At 31.5% G+C, this 27,686-nt stretch overlaps 1 protein-coding gene across 1 annotated transcript in view; it reads left to right on the top strand.

Moving 5' to 3' along the window:
• The window catches only part of LOC145283532 (BCL2/adenovirus E1B 19 kDa protein-interacting protein 3-like), a 50,115-nt gene extending 28,443 nt beyond the window's left edge, over positions 1-21,672 (top strand). The window contains exons 2-6 of the mRNA XM_080132404.1: positions 11,069-11,222; positions 13,783-13,834; positions 17,721-17,785; positions 19,764-19,910; positions 20,812-21,672. Of these exons, the coding sequence (XP_079988530.1) occupies positions 11,069-11,222; positions 13,783-13,834; positions 17,721-17,785; positions 19,764-19,910; positions 20,812-20,878 (485 nt within the window). The 3' untranslated portion in view covers positions 20,879-21,672. The remainder of the gene's footprint in view (positions 1-11,068; positions 11,223-13,782; positions 13,835-17,720; positions 17,786-19,763; positions 19,911-20,811) is intronic.
• Positions 21,673-27,686: the final 6,014 nt, after the last annotated feature.

Here is a 27,686-nt window from a genome sequence, read left to right on the forward strand (position 1 = left end):
GCAATCAGCAGTGTAAGAAATGAAAATTACTGCTGGTCAGAAAATTGAAACCTAGTCACAAACCCACTCTTGACTTTGCAAGCTAGAATCTTTCCTTCAGCCCACTGATAATACAAAAATGGAAGGAAATTAAATACCTATATAAACCCCACATATATTATTTAGAGAAGGTGGTGTTTGTGCAACACTGCTTGGGAGTCATGATTTAATATACTGTTTTGTTAGGTAAACAACTGATGATCCCTGAAAATGTAGAACTATTGTTAGTTTGAGAAAGAAAGTTTGTTCAGCAATTGCAGGAAATTAAATAACTTACTGACAAAATAATTTTCCAATGAAGGATTAAAAATTAATTTAAAAAAAAAAAGTTTTTGTTTATATAGTATCCAAGGTTAAAGAGCTTCCAAGACTAATATGTATATAAAATTTCATCAGAAAGAAAATATTTTACTTAAAAAAAACAAAAAAAACGTAAGAAGAATGTCACATTTTGTCGAAAGTGGCTGCTTTACTTTTCTAATGACTAATTTGTTTACATTCGATGAACCCATTATTTCATTTCTGATTTTATTATGTAGATTTTTTTAAACTCTTAAACATTTTAATTTGCTAATTCTTTGGTATTTTGTAAAAATAAATAAATAAATTTGTACTAATTGTACAACCATAAAACTGTTTTTTTTATAAGGAGGGGGTAGTTTTCCAAGCAAGTAGTACTTGTAGAAGTTCAATCTACTACTGAATTATCTTATTTTTAGTCTAATATATTTCTTTCATGACCAAAACAGCATTACGGTGTTAATTACTACAATTATTGTCACATGAGTTTTCTTTTTCTTTTTTTATTTTCCTTTTTTTACATCTAAACGTAAGTTTTGATCAAGAACAAACATTATCTATGTCATTTGTATATAGGTTGAATCGATGAAAAATTTATGAGAGTTTATGTGCAAATAGAGTAAAAAACAAAAAAAAGAACACTTCATTTTATTTTTAATTTTTTCACATTTATTAGACCAATAAAATATTAACACTGTTAGTTATACAGGGTGACCCCAAAAAAACGGACCCCAAATCTAATTAGGCCCTGTTCCTTAGTGTTTTGTTCGAATGAAATGAAACTTTGGTCATAACTAGTTTATTCTATTCAAAACATCACATCAAAACACTAGGGTCTTTGGCCTTTTTTCTCTATTCTACAGCATATGTTCTAGATGGCCTCCATTTAGCTTTTGTTTTTTTGGGGAGGTCACCTTGTATTATTAATTATATATCTTTCTTCAGTTTGAAATAATTTTTTTTTATGATGGGTGTATAACTTCATATGCTCTATATAACAAGAATACATATTATATAATGAACTAACAGCGCTACCTGGTATTGCCCAGGATAAAGTAACATATTTCTATTAAAACTTGCATCTCTGTCTTTCTCGCTTCCTTCTTCCTTGTTTTCTTCTTGATCTCCTCACCCTTTTTCCATCTTGCTTGTTATCCTCTTTAAAGACACGCACACACACACACACACACCTCTCTTTTACATATTCCTCAGGGATGAGTCAGCATAAGAGAAGTAACTCTTTGATAAAAATTTAGTTACTTCCTTTTAGCACAAAACCAGGTAGATGACGATGGTCTAGCAACGATACTGACTGAAGATCTAAGGGTTCCAAGTTCGAATCTAGTTTGTTCCACATAATTCACTTCCACTTAAGATGTTGGCAATCTTCTTGTGGTCCCTACCTAAGTATACAATATCTTTCTAGAATAAATTCTGACTAGAAAAATATCTGGAAAAAAAATGCCAACAATAGAATCTTCTGATTCATATGATGAAGATAAGTACAATACTGTAAAAAGTAAAAACCGATCCACCCATCCCTGACTTGATCAATCGATGCCTCCGTTCAGTCTCAAAAGACAAAAGATACCCCTTGTAGGGGCAGCTACACACGTAATTGTTAGGCAAGAGTTGCTCAATCCCTAACCACACCTCTCCTGAATCGCACTGTTTAGGTCCAGTGGCAAGGAGAAGTCCAGGACGACTGGAAACAATGCTGAGATAAGCAGAAAGCACATATTGCACTTGGAAGTCCCGAATGGTCACCCATTTAGTACTGACCATGTTCAACATTGCTTAACCCCTGACTAAATCTGTGTTAATTTAAGATTAAAGAATGACTATTTTTTCCAAATTTTCAATATTATTTATCCAGAGCAACGTTGATCAAGAATATATGAACTTTGTGGGTGTTTGTCTTGTAGTTTTAAACTTTTAGTTGAGCATACACAAAAACAACTACCCTTTATAATACTAGCATCGCTACCCTGTTGTGTAACATGTTTCTATTAAAAACTTCTATATCCCAATTTCTCTCTATCCTTCTCTCCCCAACCCACCTCTTTCTCCTCTGCCCAGTTCATTTCCTTCTAGCTGGACACACACAAAACACACAATTCGCCTTCAGATAATAGATTTCTCGAATTTGCATTTTCTTTCCAAATTCATACATGATAACACTGAAAAATCGGACCCAAACGAAATTTGGCTCAGTTGACCTCCCACTCACAAATTAATTTTTACAGAAATTTTAGACCAAGTTAGTAAATTCATCTCAATGTCAGATTTATTTACTTTTTTCTTTTTTTTTTTTTTTACTACATCCTATAATCTCCCATTTGAAATTTTAAATGCTCAAATTTTCATTAAATTTGGTTCATAAACATTAGACACCAGTGACATAAAATTCTTTGTATTTCAATTTCTTAAGTCTTCTTAAACTTTAGGTTTAAATTTCTCTTGAATCAAAATCATGTAATGGATATTTTAATTAATTTTAAAATAAAATAAGGATTCTTAACACAAGGTTTAGTAGTATTCTATTTTGATTCTAATCTTTATGTGATGCAATACTATTCTGTTCAAGGATATTAATTTTACATATCTTCTTCTAACCCACACATATATATTATATACACTCACTTATATATATACCTTCCAGTGCTGTCCGGGATGTAGTGAAGTAATTTTAATTTATATTTCTTTGCACATTTTTTTAACTCGTATAGCAAATGAAATAAAAATTGTAGTTGTAAGGGAGACAACTCTTATATTTAATAAAAATGAATTTTTCAACTTGATTTTGATTTTTCAGTCGTAATATTTCTATTTTCCCAGTTGTCTGAATGAGATTACATAAATGTTTCGATTAACTACACCAAAATATATTATAGTGCCAATAACATACTACAACATAAAAAAAAAAAAAGAAAATCTTTTTCTCAGAATCAAAATTTGATATGTCAGCTTAAATGCTATTTAGGTCTAATTTTTAAAATTTCACAAGGTAATGTTACATGTTAGAAGATATGTACTAGTGGGATACCATGAAAATTCCATGGTCGCTTTCTTCATGGACCTGTATAAAATAAATACAAGAATCAACAGGGACCTGGTGAAGGTTGCCAAGACCCATAAGTGAAAATGATTCTATGACACTCACTGCATTTGAAATTCTGGTGTTTGATGGGAGAGTGGAAGTAAATTTTTAGAGTGAGTGAAAGACGTGCCCACTTTTTCTAAGTAAGATTAATTTTTGAGAGTTCGAATGGTCAGAACTAATATAGGAAATTATTAAATTGAATGTAAGTGACTGTTAATTGTTGGAAATGTCCATCAGTTATCAACAGGAATTGTGATCATATTGGAATTATCTATTTATAGTTCTATGATGTCTGACTTGAGAGGAGAAAAATCAACTTTATTTTATTATATGTATAGATAACAGCAAAGCATTATCACTGTCAACAACAGAAAAAATCAATTAGGCAGTGTGAAGTATGGAAGTGGAACCCAGCTAGTGAGGATTGAGAACGTGTTGCATGGAGAGAAATGATATGAGAATGATATGATGGATGTGTAAGGTGAATCTTAGATATGCTTAGATCTGATGACCTCAGAGGAAGATTAAATCTGAACAGTATAGGAAGATATGTGTAGGATAGGAGATTGATAGATAATGGTCACATTGAAAGAATCGGTGAGAGTTCTTGGGTCAGTAGATGTAGCGCAGTTAAGGTAACAAGTCCAGTTAACTGAGGAAATCCAAAACTTAAGTGAAAGATGGATAAATAAAGATTTGAATGTAGATAAGTTAATTTAAAAGTTAATTTCTAAAATCTGCTCATGTAAAACGATCGTTAAACTGAATATAATGAACAGTCAAATATTTTTTCCTACTTCAAGGAATTAAAACGTGTGCGATTTTATGTAGTAAATCTAAGTTAAACATGAAAAAAAAGAGTTGCACACAAAAAGTTGGTCATGTCTGCATTAAATGACCAGTAAGCATTCCAAAGGAGAAGAAAAGAATTTACACAGAAATGTCTGAATGCTGATTTGTTCTCTTCTAAACTAGGGACATTAATAGCTACATTATTTTTGTTTTCCTGAGCTTGACAATGTTTTCTCTCTGCTAGTTCAGTGTCACTTATCGAATCACAAATTAACAAATTCATGCTTCTGAAATTTGAGAGTTCAGTAATTTTTGCAAGAAAAAGCTCCCATTTACTTGCCTCCCTATGAGGGTAGAGTTAGGCACAAGATCGGGTTTTAATGTGGGGGAAATCCCACCCCCATCCCCAAAAACGAAGTGCTCTGGATTGGGATAAAGATTTAAATTATGTCAGTCTAGAAAGATTTCTCCTTCACTGACCAAGGACAGAAAAGATGGAATGTAATATTAAAACAGATACTACACTTTGCTTGTAGCCAACAAAACTGACCCTAAGGTTGGACATTTTAACTGACTCCCAATAACTGAGAGGTCGATAATTAAATTTTTCAGGAGTTAAGAATAAAAAATTATTTGGCGGATTTCTAATGTTAAGAGTTTTTTTTAGCATCTAAGAGCATTTGAAATAAAAAAGAAAGAATTCATTCAGATTTTCATCAGGTTAATGTCTGGATGCTTTGTTTAACTTTTCTTTATAAAATCAATTTTTGTATTCAAGTTTCAGCTTAAACAGTTTTTATCGTAGAATAAAAATCTATTAAGTGTAATTAAATATAACTGTTGAAGCATATTACAATGCAATCATAAAATTAATTACTCCATAAAATGACGTCTGTCAGATTTCTCGCCAACAGACATAAATAGCATTGTATCTGCCAAATCGATATTTGATTTTGTCTGGCAAATGAAATACAGAATATTTTTGTCGATTTTATGATAATCAAAAAAGAAATTTCAACCTTTTTCATGGAAAATATATTTCATCCAGACTAATAATTCTTTTGATATACTAAACTCTGAGAGATTCACTGTTGACCTTATGAGCCTTCATTTAAATTACAACAGTGTGTACGTGAAAATGATAATAAAAAAATATATAAAATCCCGGAAGTTACTCATTGGTCTTTGGATCAAATATCAGCAACAAAACATGGGGGGGGGGTCTTCAGTTCAAGACACCAGTTGTAGAGATAAGAAACAAACAAGCAAGAGGCAAACAAAACAACCAAGTTACAATATAAATATGTCAAATAAAATAATGAAACATGCAAAGAACAAAAACAAAGATGCGATATGATATGGAAAAGGGAATCTAGTTAATAAAATAAATTTGTTGCCCTAAAGAAAACAACACTACAGCTTTATTTTAAAACTTTTATTGAAAAAATCAATTCAGGTAACTTGATTGTAGTAGGACTGACATCTCTACAATGTAGACACCTTCAACCTCAATCATCGTCTTGATACAAGTCTGGAACTGAGAGCATGCCTTTTTCACAAGCACCGGTAAATGGTGGCGATCAGGCTTGCTTTGGTGTTATGGGAGATCATGTTGATGATGTTTTCAACGTATAACCAAACAAAGTAGTCTAGCGGGTTCAGGTCGGGGCAGGAAGAGGGCCAGTGAGAGAAGGGTATAAAGTCGTAGCACTTCTTATGGAGCCAAGCCTGGGTCTCTTTGAACTTGTGGGCCAGCGCTGAATCTTGCTGCCACAGCCAGGGTTTGCCAACAGCCACCTGATTGCACCAGGGGATCACCACACTTTTCAGCACACCCGGTTACACTTTGGTGTTGACTTTCAAGCCGACTTTGAAGATGTGAGGTGGTATGATATGACCCTCGCTTGAAACCACATCAATAGTCATAACCGTGGCTGGAAACTTCATTGAGCTGTGCCTTCAAATGTTGAACCATCCAGATTTGCATTTTGAGGGTGCTGGCAGTGGTCCTGCTCTCATAACTTAGATCGGTAGAGAGCATGAGTTGTACAGCGGCGCATCTCTGATCTCGCTTGTTGAACATTGTGTCAGACATGATAGAAGGTACCTATCGCTCTTGGGATTTGTACACAACTGGCCAACTAGTAGATAGTCTGTAACAAAAAAAGAAAACCAGTTTTCATCAAACAGAAATGGAATCGTATTTTCTATGGCGACAATTTTATCGTTCCACCCTGTATTATGACGAACAAAGATTGCATTTAATCATGCTATAATGGTCTATAAAAGAAAATGATGTAAGATGCATAACCCTAATGGGTGCCATATGGAGTACTCTTCTACAAGGTGCTTAAGTTTAACAAACAATCTTTGTAGCAAGTAGCATGTTCATATTTATTTAAAAAAAAAAAAAAATCTTGGGAATTTTGAGTAGAACAACACCTGGAGTGAATGTGGTATTATGGTGATTGAAGATTCTAGCTAGGAAAATGATAGACATATATAATGTACAGGGATAATGATGATCGTAGATCCTCCCCCCCCCCCAACACTTTTGAATGGCTTAGTGCCTAATTTGTTTTAGTTATTTTCTATAAATAAATAAATTTTTCAAAGGTATAGCCTATGATGGATGAATAAAAATGTCAATGACAGCTTCTGCTGGTCAGACAGTTTGTTTTCAGTTTTTATATTCACTCATTCTCTGTAAAAATTAGGTATTATCAAATAGAACTTGGATTCATAGCATGCAGGAATTGTATTTGGCAGTGTTTTTCATCAACAGTTAAGGACATTTTTTTTTTATTATCTTCATCTTATCTTTTTTTTTTTTTTTTTTTTTTTTTTACACAGTGATCACCACTTATCAAGGCCCGGAAGCCACTCAGGGATAAGGGTTATTGCAAGTACATTATGTTAGTGAGGAGATTTGCTGATATGTTTACTTAAGGGGGCGGTTCATTAGAAATTTGTTAACATTGAACTTGAAGATAACCAAGTTGTAGTCCGGAGGGAAGCAGGCAGACGGAACAGAGTTCCACAGGCGTGCAGTTCTAAGAAAGAAGCTTTGTTCATGGAATCTGCATTTTGATTTAGGCACAGATATAGAGTGAGGGAAAATTTTCACAGTGGATTCAGCTAGACGGGTGTTTTTCGTGAAAGATTGGCGAGGGGGGACCAGAGATTGGAGTTCAGATGAGCATCTGCCATGGAAATAACGATAAAACAAGGACAGGCTCGCAACATCTCTTCTGTGGGAGAGAGGTTGCAGGGTAGAGAAAAGGGCATCCCCCACTAAGCCACGAAGTCTATTTTGTACTCTGTCAAGGCAGGATAGGCTGTTTTTAGCAGCCCCTGCCCAGATATGGCAACAGTATTCCATCCTTGGACGTACTTGGCTTTTATATAGATAGAGAATTGCATCCGTAGTGAGATATCTTCTGGAGCGGTAGAAGGATCCCACCATCTTTCCAGCGACCTTGGCAACAGACTTGATGTACGTGTTCCATTTATCTTTCTCTTCCTTTTCTTTTTCATCAGCCATACCAACCATTCGTTGAGCAGATTCTGGCCAAATCTGTCTTTTTCTTAAGGGTGTTGATCACGTGACTGATCACATTGGTGGCTTGATATAGGCTTTTTGGACAGGCGATAAGTACTTTTAATTAAGATCAGGACATGTTGTCTCGGGGTGTGGGGGTGGAAATGAGGTAAGGAGAGAGGGTTTGCAAAAGATGGTATGCATCTTGTCCTTTTCTCAGAAAGTTTTTTGCCTTCTTTCTTACAGATTTTCTGATTGGAAAGATAAAGCGTGGCAAAATGCTTTCCTACCCATTCGAAGTACAACCAATAAAATTATATATCTTCTAAAATCCTAGCTCATTTATTTATGTGACAAACCTACGTTGGAAAAGCAGCAGGTACAAAGAGATATATCGAAACAAACATTTCGTGTTCAATTTGTGTAATAAAATATTACTTTTTAAAATAATGGATATATTTCTTCAATAGCTGATGGGTGTGCCGAAATAAACCAATCTTGACATTCTTTATTGCAAAATTTTTTTTTTTTTTTTAAATATAGACAAAATATTATTAATTTACAATAGTTTTCAAAAATATAACACAAGAAATGTTCTAAACATATGAAAAATATGTATTCTTCTATATATGTATTAGTGTGTAGTCGAATGGGGCTGTAACTGGTTGGTAACGTTCAATGCTGCCAAGACTAAACTTTCCTTTAATAATTACAAGAAACCTTCTCAACCACTAATTGCCATGACTAATGATATACTTCCCTCAAACTCCTAGGGTTAACATTCACAGACAACATGAATCAGAACAAATACAAGAGGCAATTGCTGCAATGAAGATGGGCTCTCTCTATCATGTGAAAAGGCTACTCACACCTGAGAGTATTCTGTATCTGTACAAGGCCACTTTTCGCCCATGCAGGGAATATTGTTGCCATAGCTGGGCTGGCACATCTGCCACTAGTCTCTCTCTCTTGGACAGGGTTAAAAAAAAGAGTCGCCAACCTGGTAGGTCCTGAACTATCAACTAAACCCCAATCTCTTTCCCATCGCCGAAACATTACTGACATGCAAAAATTCAAGTGTAATGTGAATAGACATCTTGCTCCCGAAATATTATCCCTGCAAATCTGGTCCCAAATACTAGCACCTCTTCAATAAGTGGCCTCGTGTCTTGTTTGGGATGAAACATCAATAACAAAATTTTTTTTAAATTTAGATTATTTGGATTACTGTTCTCATCTTGAGTGTTATTTTCACATTTTGGTTGGAGATTACACCAACCCTCTTTAGGTGTATCTTGTTGAACTCTGGAACCTTTCTGTTGAACTTGGGAATCTGCATTAAATTGCAAACAGAATTCTTTATTTAATCTACTATGCTCTCATTTTGTCAGCCATGACCAAGTAGAAGTTTTGCAATTGTATTTTTTAATTTCACTCACACTGAGGATTGAACTTTCAAGCTCCAGAAGAGTGTAACTCACAACTGAATTTTACCAGGTACTTTATCCACTATGCTACAGGTCTTTGCGGAAGAAGCCCGGAGGTTACATCGACTGAAACGTTGTGAAAATAGCATTCAAGATGAGAACAGTAGTCTGAATAATCCAAGAATTATCAATCCTCATCTCAAAAAATCAGAAATGGCAACAATATGTATTATTATAGAACTGACTTCAATGTACAATTTCTTGAAACACAGTTGAATTGTTATCGATTGTAGTTTATATTTTCTGAGTACTTTTATTTAAAAATAAAACTTGGATTACAAAGTGTCTTTTACATATTGAATATTAACTTACTGATTTATTTAAAGTGTTTTTTTTTGTTTGTTTTAGATATTCTTCTTTTTCTAAGTGCAAATCTTACAAAATCATTTTATTTTTTTATGTACTTATATTATCAGCAGCAGCTTTTATTTTTTACTTTTTTATGACCAGTGAATTTCTGTATTTTACTTTTTTTTATTTTATTTAATTAGTTTTACATTACCATATGAGATTTTTTGGAATTAAGTTTAAAAAAAAAATTGTACAGCTTGTTTTACTAATTGACTAATACTTTTTTGTTGTAAAAAGGTTGCAGCACATCTGTTATTCAATAACCATTTTACATATTGGAACTTTGAGCTTGTCAGTAAAACTTCAAATATCTTTTTACTATAATATTTTTTTAGTTTTATTACAAAGGAATCACCACTTATCAAGGCTAAAAGCTACTCAGGGTTTATACTTATGATTAAGGCGACACTCACCCAGGATGGATTGAGCCAGCTCTTCCCGTAGAATATACAGCATCCTAAATGAATGCAGACCATGCCCAACAGTCCGCAGTGGTGAAGATAATGATGAGGAATCGGTATTGGGACCTGCAGTGAAAACCATAGACCTGTGAGTCGGAGCTAAGTTTAATGTCAGCTTTGGTGTGCAACCACGTCTTCAGTTGGCTTCCTGGGTGCCTTTCACTAACCCTTGATAGGTTGTTGAACTATTGATGAACTCTCCTGAAAAAAAGGTAGTGTGGCCGAACCAGTGAAGTTTCCTCTTTAAAAGAGATTAGTTAAGGGAAAGATCCTGCATTGTGTCCTGACCTGGGTATTGGAGACAAATTAAGCGTACACAGTATTGTGTTTACGAAATGGATGGATTGCCAGATGCATTATGAAAATACTATGGGAGGAATTGAAGATGCTGAATGAAATGAACCAAACTTTATTACATATGAGGATGGTTTATGACAAGTATTTATTGGCATTGAATTTGAATGTAATGACGATAAGTCCTGTGATAATTGCTGTTTATTTAATGTTTCAAGTACATTATTCTGGAAAAGTCTAAAGACAACATTTTAACATGCATCTCCAGCTTCGCCTCTAACAGAATTTTAAGCTCCCAGCCTACTACAAATTGATAATTTATTTTGCCTCCTCTGTTTTCATGCGCATCACTTTTAAACTTTTGATAAGTTATTTCTATTACTACTATTGTTGCATGTATTCTTCAGAATTGTCTTGATTTATTCCCTGCTTCCTTTGTTCTTGCTTGCTTGACTTCATCAGTTCTCTGTTCAGGTGCATTATTATAATACATCTTATTTCAGTAGCTTTTTTCCAAGAGATTCTCTTTTTGTTACTCTTACATATAGCCTTTGTTGTTTCAAGACTAAGGCTAATAAGCATTTCCTATCTTTACGTTAATCATCTTTTGTTTTTTTTCATTAAGCAACTTCCATAAAAAATATTCCCATTTCCATCTGAATATAAAACATGTCAATATTTTCTTTTTTTCTTAACATAGGTTCTTGGGTGGAACTTTACCACCAACCTGTACCTTCAGACACAGTCACAGAATCTATTCACAATGGCAGTATGGAGAAGTTGCTAATAGAGGCACAACAAGAGTCACGTACTCCCTCGCGGCCAAATAGTACAGTATCATCGAACAGAGGCAGGTCAGTAATTCATGATTTTCATGTATTATTTTCTCAGATTAGCTACGAATAACAGCTACATCCTTAACTACTGATTTTTTTTTTTACTTTTTAACTTAAGTGACTAGCAAAATACGATTCAACACCAACAATTTTCATCAACAGAGAAACAATACTTGGTGTACTTTCATATTTTAAGCATGTGAAAATTTAGATCAACACAAGAAAATCTGAAAGATGATTTTTTTTATTAAAGTATGTTTATTTCTAGAAATAATTAAGTGAAAATAAAATTTTGGCACTTGTGCATTTTAACATACATAAGCAATTAAACAAAATACTGGTAGAACATTACATTTTTGCACAATTAGTAACATTTATTGCATATGATTCTATACATATTTTGTTTAATTTTCGATTTTTGAGCCATTATCGAGGCTTGATTATGGCTCGAATTGGCCCACCATTTTATTTTTCATTTTAACTAGTTATTACACTATCTTTATTTCTAACTAGCAGGACCCATGTCCTGGTTTTGCCCAGTGGAAGTATGCTCCCAACTCCACCTGTAAAAAAAAAAAAAAAAAAAAACTACTGTTGTTAGTGGGAGCCACTACTGACCTAGTAAAATAGCAGGCACCTCTGCCCATGGCCAAAATGAATGTACCGTGCCGAAGTAACAACGTTAGTATCTATAAATAAACCCATTCTTAACATGGGGATTTGATTATGTGCTGTGATTAATCTGTGCTTTCACCTAACGTTTCAAATAAAAGTAGGGTGGTGTGGCCTATAAGGTAGCAGTTGTTACCGTCCGCCTGTAGTGTGTACTGAAAATAAAAGAATGAACTAAAATGTTTCAAACCGACACTTTTCATATATATATATTTATATATTAAAGAGTTTAGCTTCCGAATAATTGCGTCTTTTTTTATTATGATTTTTTCCGAAAAATAAAAATTACAGAATTTTAATCAAAGAAATATATTGTGGTTCAGGTAATCTGTAAATGAATAACACATTTAAAATTGTTGCTGACAAATAGTCTTGCCATAAGCCAAACAACACGTGCATGTGCATTGTTTGGCTGACCGTCAGAAAGCATAATGTTAATACATATAAACTATTTGTCAGCGATAATTTCACCTGTGAAATTCATTATCATGCTATCAGAAACCCTATAAGTGTTGTCAAATCGCACGGAAAAGTTAAAACAATTAACAAGTAAACTTCCACATTTTTTTAAAATTTTATTTTTTGTAAATTGTTTTTATCTTTTTTTGTTAGGAGAAAGCTTCATATAAAAGATGCAAACATTTGGGAGCTAAACTCTTCAATATATAAATATATATATATATATATATATATGTATGTAATGCATTAGTTTGAAACATCAGTGTACATGTTGTGTGTTTAATGGTATAAAAATCGATCGCAAGGGCTGTGTAGTTATTTAGTTGTGTTGATGAAGACATCGTTGTCGGACGATGACGAAAGAGATTTTATAGTGTATAGTGTAGCAAGTAAACTGAATATTTAATGTCCATTTAACGATTTTCTCTATCTTGCATTTTTCGATCTTAATGACTGTAATGACCTATATAGATTTAATGAACGTGACACTGGGCACATTAATGTCTCTAAGTGATGCCATATTTTAATGGTAGTAAGCGTTAGTTTATAAATCAAAGAATTGGATTCCAGAATATGAGAATTTTCATAGCTCAGCCAATCAGAATGGACGGACTTTTGAAAATGAGCCTTTATTATTTATGAATCGGAAATTGGAGAGATTATGTGAGGTATATGTATCTATTGAGCCAAATACGGTCGGTGTAATCAGATTCTGTGAAACATGTAGAATTTGTACCGGTGACAACTGGTAGTAGTGATAGGACTAAATAATTAGAGAGAAAAGTAGGGACTCCTTCCTCTAAAGATGTTGTAATTATGATAGTGTTGCTCATAGGATGCAATGTAGCATTTTAATATCACAACTGAACATGTATAAAATGGTGTTTGGAAACTACATAAGCTAGATGTATTGAATTTGTATCTGGCATCTGTTGTTGCAAACCTATGCTATTTTGGTCCAGAAGAGAATTTCTGCGGTCATCATTTTATTATATATGGAGCTTAAAAAACACTTTAAAATAAGTTAAAATACAGAAAACTTATCCAGGTAGGTAGAAGAGTAACTTATTTTGCCTTTGGTAACATTTATTTGTTATGTATTTATTTTTTCACCCCTGTTTTATTTTGTTGACTCTTCTGGAAAATCACAAAATTGTTTTTTCTTTTCTAATTGAATGACAAAAAATTATTAAATTAAATAACATTTTAATAGTAAAATTTTTTTTTCATTATTTTACTTTATTTTTATAAACTGTTTAGAAAAAAAGATACTATTTCTGTAAAAATGTGTCAGTTAATTTTAGAATGTGATAAAGGTTAAATTTTCGCTAGAATAAAAATATTTTCGTGTTCAATTTCATTCTGTTTGTGTTATTACAATTTTACTTTTACATTAATTTTTTTTTCTTTTATATATTTCTGTTAATATTTTTTTTTTATTATTCAGTCCTAAGCTTCCAACCAGTCCGAAAGAATGGGTTAATACTGAAATTCCACAGGTGAGTCTCTTTTTTTTTTTTTTTTTTTTTAAATAATAGAATTTGTAATAGAAAACATGATAGGAAACTCATCTTTGTTTGCATTTATATCTATGATAGTAAAGCTGGTGAATCAACATTGTATTTCTAAAGGTTTTTTTTCCTTGTACTGCAATAACACAAAATACACATGTGACACTATTAATATCCCCCCCCCTCCCAAGTGTTAGGAAGAAAATAAAGAGGAAATTAGTTGATCAGCAGAACACAGGTATAGAAAGTGAGATTAGTAGAAAGACAATGGAGAGGAAGATGTTCACCAAGGCACACAAAAGAAAGCTGAAATAAGATTGTTAATCAAGATCGGAAGGTGACTGGGACAAAGGACTAAAGAATAGTGGTCCATATATTTAGAATTAGTTTACGGACGGTTTTAGGAGTGGCAATGAGTTTGCAACAGTTGAGGATAGTTTTGAGTTGGATACAGTAGAAGGCAGTTTGTGGCTCAGAGCAGATCAAAATGAGCTGACATAAACTGTTGAACACGGCCTCGACAGAAAACATGGACCTTAACGTTTAGAGGGTTGTTTCCCACAATGGTGTCACACATGTACCCAGAGTCCAACTGAAATTCGGAGAATGTGTTTTCTATGGAGTTGTTTTATTTTTTTCTTTTATACTTATGAAGCCATGAATGCTCCCTCGGCAGTCATAAATATGAAAGACTGACACAGTCAGAAGAGAAGATGGAGAAAAAAAAACATGACACACAGCATTGGGTAAGCGGTGATTATCAAAAACATGTGGTGACACAACTGGTGCAATAACCAAGGATTTGACCAAATGAGAAAAAAAAAAAAAATGGACACAAAAATATATCGCACATGCTAAAATATTCCTTATTACAGATCAGTATGCATAAATAACACAATAATTGGAATACCAAACTAAGTCCTATTTCTGCTTGACAGCTCAATTACATACCCATTTCTGGTTCTGTTTTTATATTTTTAATTTTTTTTTTTTTTTTAAATTTTTTTAAACATTTCTTTTGGTCCTTTTTCTTTTTTTTTTTTTTTGAAAAAGAATACAGTGAATAGATAGTTCTGAGCTGTTACTTGTGATCTGCATTGACTTAACACAGGCCAACAATGACATATTGAATTCAGAACAGTGTTCTTGTTTCTTATTTTATTTTGTCAGTTGAAAATTATTTAAGCTTTTATTTAGCATCATATTAAGTTTAACGTCCATTTTGCATGTGTTGGTTGACTTTTAGAAATTAACTTCCAAACTAAACTATCTCTGGCCAGGTTTTAATTTATCCCTCTTTTGATCAAATCCATCTTTATCACTTACTTTCAGGCTTTTCTTGACCTTCCTCTGCCAACTAGCCTATTCTACATCTATTAACCCAAGAACTCTCCTCCATTCTTTCAACATGACTAAACCAACAAAGTCTCCTGTTCTGCACACATCTTCCTATACTGTCCCTCTTGAGATCTAAGCCCATCTTTAAGACTTACAATACACATTCATCATATTTTATTTCTGTACGTGCGACACATATCCCCAATCCTTACTTATCAAGTTTCACTTCCATACACCATCACACTGATTATTAAGCATGAAGCCATTTAAGGAGCTAACAAGAACAAAACATGATTATTCCAAAGACAGGAGATGCCTAGTGACCTTAGTCTTGAAAAGATCAAGTATATGAGTAGGAGGAAAACAGTCAGCAGGAAGAGAGTTCCACAAGTTTGCAGTTCTTGAAAAGAAGCTATTGGAATAGAAAGCTACTATGATGAGATATAAAAACAGTGAATTGGAGAAGACCACTAGATCAATGAATCGAATGAGCTGGAACAAAAGAAGCAGGGAATAGATTAGACAATTTTGAATAATAATCAAATTGCACCTCCAAAATGATTTACAGAGAGAAATTGACGATGAGAAAAATGAATTCTTTTAGAAATTAATTAATGTTTGATATTTTATTGAACGTTTTCACTTTTGTTTTGATGAGTGAAGAGTTCAAGATTCTCCAGGGATTTCAAATTTTAGAATATGGAAGATGTCTATTTTATTTATTTGCACACTGTTATCCTCATCTTCTATAGTTGCTGTTTCATGATGTTTCGGCCAAGAAGATAAGGATAATAGTCTGCAAATAAATAAAATATACAAATTACTCATCTCAAAAGAATTCCAATAATTTAAATAATATGGGAGATGTCATCGAAGACTTCGAATTGAAAGAGAAAAGAAGCTGAAGAAAAGTAGAATGCTTGAAGATCAAAGTGACCTACAAAGTCGACTAAAATTCATCAACTAGCACAAAAGATGAAGAAAAAAAGGATGAAGCAGCAAAAACGAAAATTCTCAGAAGTATACGAACTGAAGAAGTTTTGAGAAAGGTCATAAGTCAAATGTTAGTGGTGTGAACTAAAGTTGTATCTTTTCTTTTAACTTTTTTTTGAAGAGTTGGTCATATCTTTTAAAAGCATTATTTTGCAAAGTCAAAGTTTAAAATTTTAGAAAACCAAGTAAAGCTGTATAATTTTTTATTGAATAAAAATCATTTTTTTTTAAATTTTTTGTATTTTATTTTATTTTCTGAGACTTGGTGACATACCCCTTAATCATAGAAAACTTTCTAATTTTCTTTGTTTGTCTCCCCCTCCCCACCTCATTTTTTGTTTATGTTGCTAAGTCGAGAGGTAGTGGCCTCTAGAAAAGAAAAATTGTACTCCCCATCTTGTTGATGATTGTATCAAAGTCAGATCTGATGTGTGTCATGTGGCTCGCATGAAAATTGAATAGGAGTTTCTATTTACTTTGCCTCACATGGGACAGAGTTAGACACCAGGGTCGTTTTTTAATGTAGAGAAAGGAACAAAAATAAAAATTGTCTCAGTCATGAAGGATTTCTCCTCCACTAGGCACATCTTTTGAAAGCATTATTTTGTAAATTCCAATTTGAAAACTTCAAAACCGATAAAGTGCTGTATGATTTTTTTATTAAATGAAAAATCATTAAAAAAAAATTTTTTCTGTGGCATCCACCAGATGTCAATAATTCTGGAATGTTTTAAGAAGAAATCATTTGCTAAGATTTTATTATCTCCTTTTCTGGTGTAACGTATAAAAAGTCCCCTATAAAAATTATTTTTTTATCTATAAGAAAAAAACTATTTTTATGGTCAAAGTTTTTCAATTTTCTATACTTATCAGAGGAATTTCTGTACAAAACATATCTAAGAACACTGCCAGACATATAAATTATCTTTGTGTGAAATTTGCAAAAGATAAGCTCAGCCGTTTCGGAACCTATGAGAAAGGAGAACACACACACACACAAAGTGACTTTTATATAATAGTAGATTGATAAATTTGAAGTTCAAATACCACCAAAACCAACAACAACCTTCTATTTTATGTGTAATTTTTTTGTGGGATAGAATTCCCATGAACCCTCCACTACAAAATATTTCCAGGGTTTTTGAAAATTGTCATGCTTATCTACAATATATTTCTAATCACAAATCTAGATTAATTAGAAAATTTAGAAAGTCGAATTATATTTTTTTATTAAATAATTAAAACCTTTCTTTTTTTTTTTTTTTTACTTTCATTGTCAAAACATTTATAGAAAGATTTATTGTTTTTTTTTGTTCTTATTTTTTTTATTTTGTTATTAGTGAAAATTGTAGAGAAAAAACACTTAATGTTTTGTTCTATGAATATGTTGTTTTTACAACAAAAGTTTCAGAAATAAAAAAAAATATATATATATTTTTAATCAATTTGTAAAAAATTATATAATATTAAATTTTCTAATTAAGCTTGTGTAATGTTTTAAAACATGTGACCAAATTTCTCTATCTAATATTTTTCTCTATAGCCAGAGCCAATTGGAACAGATTGGATTTGGGATTGGTCAAGTCGGCCTGAAATAATTCAACATGGGTAAGTATAAACTTGTTGCTATGAACATTTTACGATCAATATGAAGTTGTGTTACACAATCTGTAATTTACCATGCACATTGAACCGTTATTCACAGTCAGTTGATGGTTTGAGATGGAAATGTTAAAAAGGATTTTGTCATTCAATATGAAAAACTCTTTTGAGCGAAGCAAACTTTTCCACAAATAAATTATAAAAGTAATTGTTCATATGAACAATTACTTTTATAATTTACTTGTGGAATTGTTTCAGTTCTTACATAAAACTCTAACGCTGTGAGTTCATGGTCACTGTGTCTACATATTACCCTAATTTCATATGTGAGCAATACTAATGTTTATATTCAAAACATCAAGAAGTTTCACCAGATGGTCTGCTGGTAGACTTTGAGCAGGCTCCAGAGGTTTTCTTTAAATGATAACAGTAGAGATGAGTTTGTAGAGCCAAGTTGATTCACCATGGTCTCCAGTGTGATGCATGATCAATAGATCTAAGCAGTTTAGGAAATCTTGCATAGCAGGACCAGTTGATCTACTGGATTCGACGGTAGTCGGGTGGAATAAAATCTTGTATGCATTTACTGCATGCTCCGTGATCGTCGCACTCGTCATGCCAGTCCAAAGTTGTTGTTCAATCCAGTCAGTGTAGCAAGAAAAAAATTCTCATCCAAACAAAACCACAAGTCCAGTTTCTAAACAAATAACAGATGTTTTTTTTTTTTATTTTATGTTTTTTTTTTTCTCGGAGGGGGTGGTGGTGTTACAAGTGTCACTTGTGTACTTAGATTAAATGGCAAATTTGCTGACCAAATCAAAGCGTATGTCTCATTAACACATTTCTTCAGTTAAGCATCTAAAGGGTTTCAATTAGACCAAAGAAGCACAATGGTTCAAATGACCATGAGCCCTCAGAAAAACAGACTGACTACCTAAAACGTTCAGCTACCCATCTTGCTCCTCCAGAATGCTGGCACTGATTGCCTCCTATTCCCATCTCTTGAAATCCTTTCACCCCTGACTAATACCGTCTTTGTTAGTGATCACTATTCGACCAACCGGAAGTTGACTACTAGAGATATTCACTAAAGATTACATCCAAACAATCTCCATTCACAGGGTTTATCTGCAGATAATCTTGAACATCACTTTTTTTCAAACAGGTCGCTTGCAGAATGTCTTTCCCCATTCAATGAGGTACATATTTTTTTTCAAACAAAGAAAATTTCTCTAGGTTGGTTAGACTCTGACAAAAGATATTTTTACTTCTCTGTGTGCCACCTCTCTTCCTTTGGCCATAATCTATCACTTGCAATGTCTGCTATTTGTATGCACCATCAAAACATGCTGTGCAGCATGTTTACATCTGCAATTTTTGTTAGTGATTAGTTGCATTTTCAGTCTTATACAAGGGATGCTCCAAAAGTAATGCCTCCTATTTTTTAATCTGTTACAATGGATCAGAGAGGATTGCAAATTGCATTGTTATGATTACTGAACTTATGCATTCGTGACCTGGAGGTTCCATCTCCGTTGCAGATATTGACAGTGTAAGACTAAGAAAGCAACTCCTGTCATGGACATGTCTCAGAAACAGAGATGTATCATGGAATTCCTGACGAAAGTGCATTGAGAATGGTGATGACTGTCGTTTGTTTTAATGGTACTACTCCCATCTTCGTAGATCTTCAATTTTTTAAGTTAAAAACATTTTAGGCTTTACTTTTGGAACTCTTATACATATACATACATATATATATATATATATATATATATATATATATATATATATATATATATATATAACTGAAATTTTCATTTGCATTGAGAGTGGTGGTGACTATGTAGAAAAAAAAATTCTGGAGCGCAAAAGATTGCTCATTTTTCTCTCTATAGCTCTTCTATTTTCTGAGTTAAAGAAAAGTATATTTTGGAATGACTCTCATATTTTTTTTCTCTTTTGTTTTTGTTTTTTCTTTAAGGGAATGGAGTGGGCAATACAAACATCCTCGGCGTTACCGGTTGAGCGTCCGTAACACCAAAGTGATGCGAGATGGAATATTTTGTATGGAAAATTTGCCAACATTGTTAATATCTCATGCCTGTTCTTTTGTTCTTGGAGCTGCTGTGTAAGTTGCTGCATTGAACTTATTTGAAATATTTTCTATTTATATTCTTTTGGTCGACATGTTTGTAGCATTAAGACACTCGAACAAAATCAATTTATTTCTTTAGTATTCAAATAGTAAAATTATTGGTGCTTGTCCAAAATTCCCCCAGTATGATCTAAACAAAAATAGATAAAAATCTGTATGATATGTTCCTGTGAAAAAACGAAAATATATTCCAAAATCACATAAATTGATCAAGTAGTTTTACTTTTAAATTAAAAAAATAAAATTTTATGAGTATCCAAAGAGTGACTGCTCATCTCGATAAATAAGAGAGGTAACTCAACAATAACTTATACTTACTGGATTTATGTTGTAATGCCTACGAATTCCCATTAATCACTTAAAAATGATTTGCTTTATAAGTAAAACTACTTCATCAATTTATGTGATTTTTGGAATATGATATTTTCATTTAGTTACAGGTACATACATCATAAAGATTTTTCTTTATTTTTGTTTTTTAATATATGGGAGAATTCTGGATAAAAAACATTTTATTGTAAAATTGAATTCACTTGAATGCATTTTCCTTTCTTTGTAAAAAAAAAAAAAGTCAGCCATTTTAATCTTATGTTAGTATTGGCAATAGATTACAATATTGTCTTAACAAGACTTTTATAAAAATTTTATCTGATTAATAATTTCTTTGCATACAAACTCATCATGCATAGGATCCCAATTTTAAGCATACTATTTTATGTCAAAGTGAATGTTTCCTGAATTAAATATTTTCCTTTTGATAAGTTTTGATATAATAAGAATAATAATAATAATGTAATTATTATTAATAATCATAATTTAAATCTATTTACTGTTTGAAAACTAATCATTGCTATTGTATTATTTATTTTTGTAGGATGTTTATGTACTTGAAAAAGTATTGTAACTGGGCTGCTGTCATCACCCATCATACGTTGGACTGAAATAACTTGTATATTTTGTAACGCGCCATACATGTGCTCTTCTCTAACAAGAGGAGGACATAAAACTGATGACCAGCAAACAAACCATGGTTAAACGCCACTCTACTACCCTCGTTCCAAAAGCGTATTTCTATAAACATCTTACAAAAAAAAAGACTATGTAAAACAAAAACAAAGGACAACCATCTTCTTTTTTTTCTATCAAATTAAGCGAGATACTCGCCCGGCTCCAAAGTACATTGAAGTGGACTTGTATAAAATTGTAAAGAAAGGCAGTGAGAGACAATGTAAAAAGAATGTCATCAGCTAAACATGCTTAGCCATTAGTTGAAAATGTTTATTTTTTTCTCTTTTTTTCTTTGCTTTTTTTTCTTTGCTTTTTTTCTCTTTAGTTCTTTGTCTTTTACTTTGATATTTTTCTTTTTTCTTGGAATTTTTTCTTTTTTATTTCTTTTCTTTTTCTGTTTTTTCTTTTCTCTCTTTTTTTTTCTGATTCCTGTTCTAACCAATTTCTCTCTCCACAACATTTGCTGACTCTTAATACGATTTTCATTTCAATCATTAATTTAATACAAATATTTCGATACAATTTCTATAGCAGATGACAATTTGACTACAAAGATTTTTTTTATTTTAATTTTTTTTTTTTGTTACTTATTCCTATGAACTTGATGGATTTCTTATATGACTTTTCAATTTTAGTTCATAATGTCTTTTTTGTAATGACTGTACCTAAAAATTGTTTTTTTCAAGTTTATCTTGTTTTTCTAAAGCCTTAATATTTGATATGCAAATTGGATTTGTGTTTAGTTTGTCAAAAGATGAAAGATATGGTTTCCATGTTTATCTGATTGGATAACCTAAATCATTTTGACATCATTTTATGTCACCATAAAATATTAGCATAATATCCACTATAAGAAACTCCAGTGTTTATTAAAAAGTGCTCAATAAAAAGCAGAGCATTATTATAGCAAGTTTAACAACTAATTTATAATATATATATATATATATATATATATATATATATATATATATATATATGCTATAACTTTAAAGTGACTGCAATGATAATAGAAAAATTATGTTCTCAAAATGGATGAAAATATGTATTTTAATGTTATTTTACAGTGCTCAATATTAAAAATGTAACAGAGCTGATGTATTTTTTTTAAGTTATAGATTCAATATTACACATGGTTTCCTGTAGGTATGAAACCTGGTGTAATGTTGAACTTGCAGGGTGAGTCGCAGCTTTAAAAAATTAAATATGGAATTTTTGATAAATGCAATAGTGAATAAGTATGAAACAAACTTGTAGACATGATAATGCAAGCATATCTCTAAAGACCGACTCAACCAAAATTGGCTTAAGAAATGTCTGTGGGATTATTTCTAGTGGTTTGTGCTTATCAACTTCCATTTTGTTTAAAATTTAACTTGATCTCAAAAATCAAAATATGAAATTCACACACAAAGTATTATTGGTAACAAACACCTGAATTTTCCTTGCACGTATTTCATTGAATATAATGAAAATTCAGATATTAAAAAAAAAAAAATTAATATTTGAGAGTATGAATTAATTCCATCTTTTGGTTTTTGGAATGATAACTAAGGGAATGGATGCTCTGAAGGTGGAAATTTACTTTCATTGAGCTTAATATTTGTTACAATTGGAAATATAATTTATAGAATATATACCTCAATAGTACATAGTTTCTTATAATATTAATTGTAAACATATGATAAATGGCTATACAAATGCAATCACATTTCGATCATATATTTAGAAAAAAAGTCCTTCATTATAAAACTCTGCAAATTTATTGAGAACTATTAAAATAAACATAGTAATGCAGAGAAATAGGCGACTTAAAGTCAGCTGCAAACATTGTCAGATAAAAAAATTTGCATTATTCTTAATTATTTTTTGCATAAAATAAATGAAATGTTATTGTTTCATTGTTTTGAATTTGTTTTTAGTATTATAAAAAATGTATTACTTTATGAAATATTTATTGATTTCTTTATTTATATATATATATATATTTTTTATTTTTTTTTTTTTTAGAAAAATAAATAAAATAATTTTTTATCTGACATTGCTGCGGACTTTGAGTTGCCTATTCTTCTGCATCGCCTAAATACTGTACGATGATCCCTCCCCATATTCTAACATATTATTTTAGATATATTATCTCTTTCTCATACATACATATGTATATTTTTACATTTTTAGTGATATTATACAAAATTAAAGTGACTAGCCATATGATTACTATGGGTTTCCAATGTTGCAAAAGTCTACCTGAAGGCAAACATTTGGCTACTGAATGTTGTGAAGTGTACTCTGCTTTGTCACAGTATTTGGTCATGTTTCTAACCCAAAGATATTGATGATTCTTTGCTTTCATTTTGTACAATATCACCAAAAAGGATTGCTCTTACAGCATATTTGATTCCTCTCTGTTTATTCATTTGTTTAATCTATAAACATATATTATTATTATTTTATGTATCTACATGAAATTTTATATATTTTCAGCATGTACTTTGACAGTGCTCAATATGTAAGTAGAGCTAGTTAGTAAGGTTTGTAAATATGTATGTAAATTAAGCTGCACAGAATTTTCCATTTTGTGAAGATTCGTCAAGTTATTGCCTCACAAGGATGAAATGCAGAGAATTCTATGTGTCTTAATTGCCATATATATTTTCAAAACTTACTATACTCTTAAATTTTTTAACTGCTTTTTATTTACAGGGAACAAAAACTTATGTTCATTAAAAAATTACTTTAAAATTCCTTTACTGATTATGTTTGTACTATATATGTATTTTAATTTTTATTAGTAAATTTTCCATTGTTTGCTCTCAAAGGAATTTATCGACGAGCATAAGTTTTTGTTCCCTGTAAAGAAAAAGTGGCTAAAAATTAAGAATATCTAAAACTCTAGTTTGGCACTATTAAGCTATTTAAAGGAACTTTGTACTGTTAAAAATTTATATTTGAATAGAAAATTTTATTTGAAATATATATATATATATATATATATATATATATATATATATGTATCTATTAATAATTTGTTTTGTATAAGTGTTGATTTTTATCTTTCAAGGTATTGCTGAATTGGCTGCTGAACAGATTTTTTTTCTGCTTGTGAGCGAATGTATGTTGGCTGCTAAAACGTGTAAATGTGAGTTGCTGGTAAATTTATAATGAACAAAGTGTCAAGAAAAAATACATTTTGGATAATAAAAGACCACTTCATCGTCTTTGTATATGAATAAGTTTTACACACACACACACACATATATATATGTATATATATATATATATATATACACACACACACACATTCTACATTCATATTATCAAATTATATTTTTATCTCTTGTACATGATTTTTGTAATCTTATAACCAGAATGATATCAGTCTTTTCAGAATATTATTCTTCAAGGTGTTAATCTGTCAATCCTTTGCTCAGTATTCTCTTGTAGTTCTCGCTTTTGTTTTATTTTTATTTTGGATGACAATTTTATTTGTAAGAACAACATGAATTTCCCTTTCAGAAGACTATTGGCGCCACTATTGCTACTATTTTTTCTTTAAAATCATTATTTTTAGTTTTTTTGTAAGAATTAAGTGTTTGCCCCTTTTAAAGTTGAAAGAAAAAGGGGAAAAAATATAAGGAAAACCAAATTATTTTAAAATCTGTAAAAGAAAAAATTGGATGTTACAAAACCTTTAAGTTCTTGTCCAAAATTCCCCTTATATTAAAAAAAAACAACAAAAATAAATAAAGAAAAATCTGTGTGATATACATACTCATGATGAAACGGGAATATTATATTCCAAAAATTATGTAAATTGATCAAGTGGTTTAATTTTTAAATAAGAAAATCAAATTTTATGAATAACCAGAAAGCAGCTGTCTTGTGTGCCAATTAAAAAAAACAAAAAAACTTAACTCAATGAATCAAACTTGCAAGATTTATGTTGTAATGTCTACAAATTCCTATTAATTGCTTAAAAATGATTTTCTTATTCAAAAATAAAACTACTTGATCGATTATATGATTTTTCAAATATGATATTTTTATTTTGTCATGAGTATGTACATCATATAAATTTTTCTTTATATTGCTTTTTTAATATAAGGGAAATTTTGGACAAAAACCAACCTTTATATTATTTTATAGTTTTGAACTGTTTTTTCTTATCTTGTCTGTTTCGATTTTCAATCTTTTTGACTGCTGTACTCTTTATCATTGTGAAGAACCATTTTGGTATTTCCAACAGAACCTTTTATTTAATCAACCGGTTATGGTCTATGACAAAAGACACTTGCAAAAAAAAAGCAAACAAACAAATAGTGCAATGACCAAAATGATGTTGTAAAAATTACAACAAGTAAAGTGCAAAAAAAAAACAGTCTGAAACATTTAAATTGCAATATCCCATATTAGAAATATTCTATCCTGTAAAACATCTTTCTCGTCTTTGTGGTCGGTTGCTATAGTTTTATTGGTGCAGATGCCAGCAAGGCACAAAAATACTGTTGTCATCTCTCCACAGCAAAACACTTATTGCAGTTTAGCTCTTGTATAAGGAATTTTTATTTTTTTATGAGTCAACCTAACTCTTGTAGTTAAATAAACACTTCATTTTTTAGATTAATAATGTTATCAATTTATGCAATACTTTTGGATACTAGCATTGATTTAATTTATTAAATTATTTATTATGAATATTTTGCATGTTGTTTAATGGAATGTTTTAAGAATAAATACAATGTATCCAACACATGTATCTATTTTATATATATATATTACTAGCAGGGTTATCCAGCATTGCCAGGAACAATAATGTAACGTAACTTCTATTCGTCTCTCTTTTCCTTCTACTGCTCTTTTTTCTTCAGCCTAGCCCATTTCTCTCTAGACACATACACAACTCTAGTCAGCATAAGGGAAATCACTTTGTGTGAAACCTGACATAGTTATATGAAATAAGTCAGAGAGTTGCAACCTTGATTGAAGTGATGGCGATCTGAAAGAGAGAAACAGACCAAATACCAAGGTCTAATGTATGACATGAAAAGAAACTGGAATATTAAGGAGATATCAATCATACCAGTTATCATAGGTGCGACAGGGCTTATGAAGAAGAACCTGAAGTCCTACCTAACTAATATTCCTGGTGAACCAAGTGCAAAAGAGATCCAGACAATTGCACTTAAGGGAACAGTGAGGATACTAAAAAGAGCTCTCGGTTGGTTTCAATAAAAAGTAGGGCAATGTTGGCAGCTGGTTTGTAATGCTGGGTATGAGGCAGCCAATCTTCAAAGAAAGAAAATTAAAAAAAAAAAAATACTTCCCTTTTAGATAAGATTAAAAGATGTTTGTACATGTTGATCACATTAAGTGATAAAAATGGCCATTAGATCTCCAAATGATGAATCTTTTTTTCTTGGATGATCAAACTAATGTATAAGGTTCTTTGGAAAAAAAATCTTCTTACATACATAATTGAAAACTTATTTTTCCTATGATAATAAAAACTATATATTATATAACATGGTACTTTAAGAAATATTTATAGCTCCAGTATGTAGCTATCTAAATGTAAACCTTGGGTTACTTATTTATGTTATTACTACTCTAAGTAATTAAATTGCATATAAAAGCATATGTATGGTTGTAGTTTCCTAGATATAAATCTAATGAAACTCTGGTGGCTATTAAAAAGTGCTAAATGACAAGCAGAGCATTATTATAGTATTTCTTTAGAAATGCAACGTCATCAGGCAAGATTTTTAACCGTAATTCTTTTTATACATCTTTGTTATTTGAAAATAAAAAATAAAAATAAAATAAGGACAAGGAAGAAGGAATAGAAAAGGAGGGGGAGGGGGCTACCTCTCAATAGATTTGTATATATAGTGATAGCTGCAACTCTTGGGTAGAAATAACTATTGTCTTATATTTATTTTATTATGCACATATAAAGTGAATGTGTCTTAGTTCCACTAATCTCTGGTACAAGTATGCAGGCCCCTTGCAAAGCGTACTGCTTCATTATGCTGATGGGGATCCTCTTGTGACTTCTGTGGCATTCAACTGAAGTACATTCTTTTCCATAGATTCTGCAAGTAGCAACAGCAATCAAACTTTAACCCTAACTTTAATTTCTTATGATGGACATCATTCCTTTCAAATTAATTCTCTTCCCATTTTTTACGACATCCACAAAAAAAAAGATTCTGAGATCAATTCTCCTGGGCATTAACCTTAATATTTGCTCCAGAAAAACAAAATCAATAAAAAAGAAAATTTCATTCTATCATACAGTATTTATACCTCCTTTTGACTTTGTGTGATGGATACTTTCTTTCAGCTAACTCCTTATAGATATAGGAATAGAGCATACAATCACATTGACACACCCGTTCTTGTTAGCTCACCAAAGTTAAGCAAGGTTGAGTCTGGTCAGTACCAGATGGGTGACTATTTGGGAATACCAGGCACTGTGTAGGAAGATGTCGACACCTTCCTGCAAGAATTGCAAAAACTTAATGTCATCATCTCTTCTGACTGGGATATATAAGTGACTGGGTGACCACTTGTGAATTTTATATTCCCAAGACACCCTTTTTGGAAGAAGCTGGTTCAACCCACCTAGAGTTAGTACTGCTGTTGCTATAGATATAAGAACAGGACATCCTGTTAGATACACTGTATTCTTATAATGCTCCATTAAATAAAATATTTTGGATATTTATCATTGATATATGTAAT

The sequence above is a fragment of the Euprymna scolopes genome, chromosome 8, assembly GCF_053919585.1.
Source record: "Euprymna scolopes isolate OS-2025 chromosome 8, ASM5391958v1, whole genome shotgun sequence".
In the NCBI taxonomy this organism is placed as follows: domain Eukaryota; kingdom Metazoa; phylum Mollusca; class Cephalopoda; order Sepiida; family Sepiolidae; genus Euprymna; species Euprymna scolopes.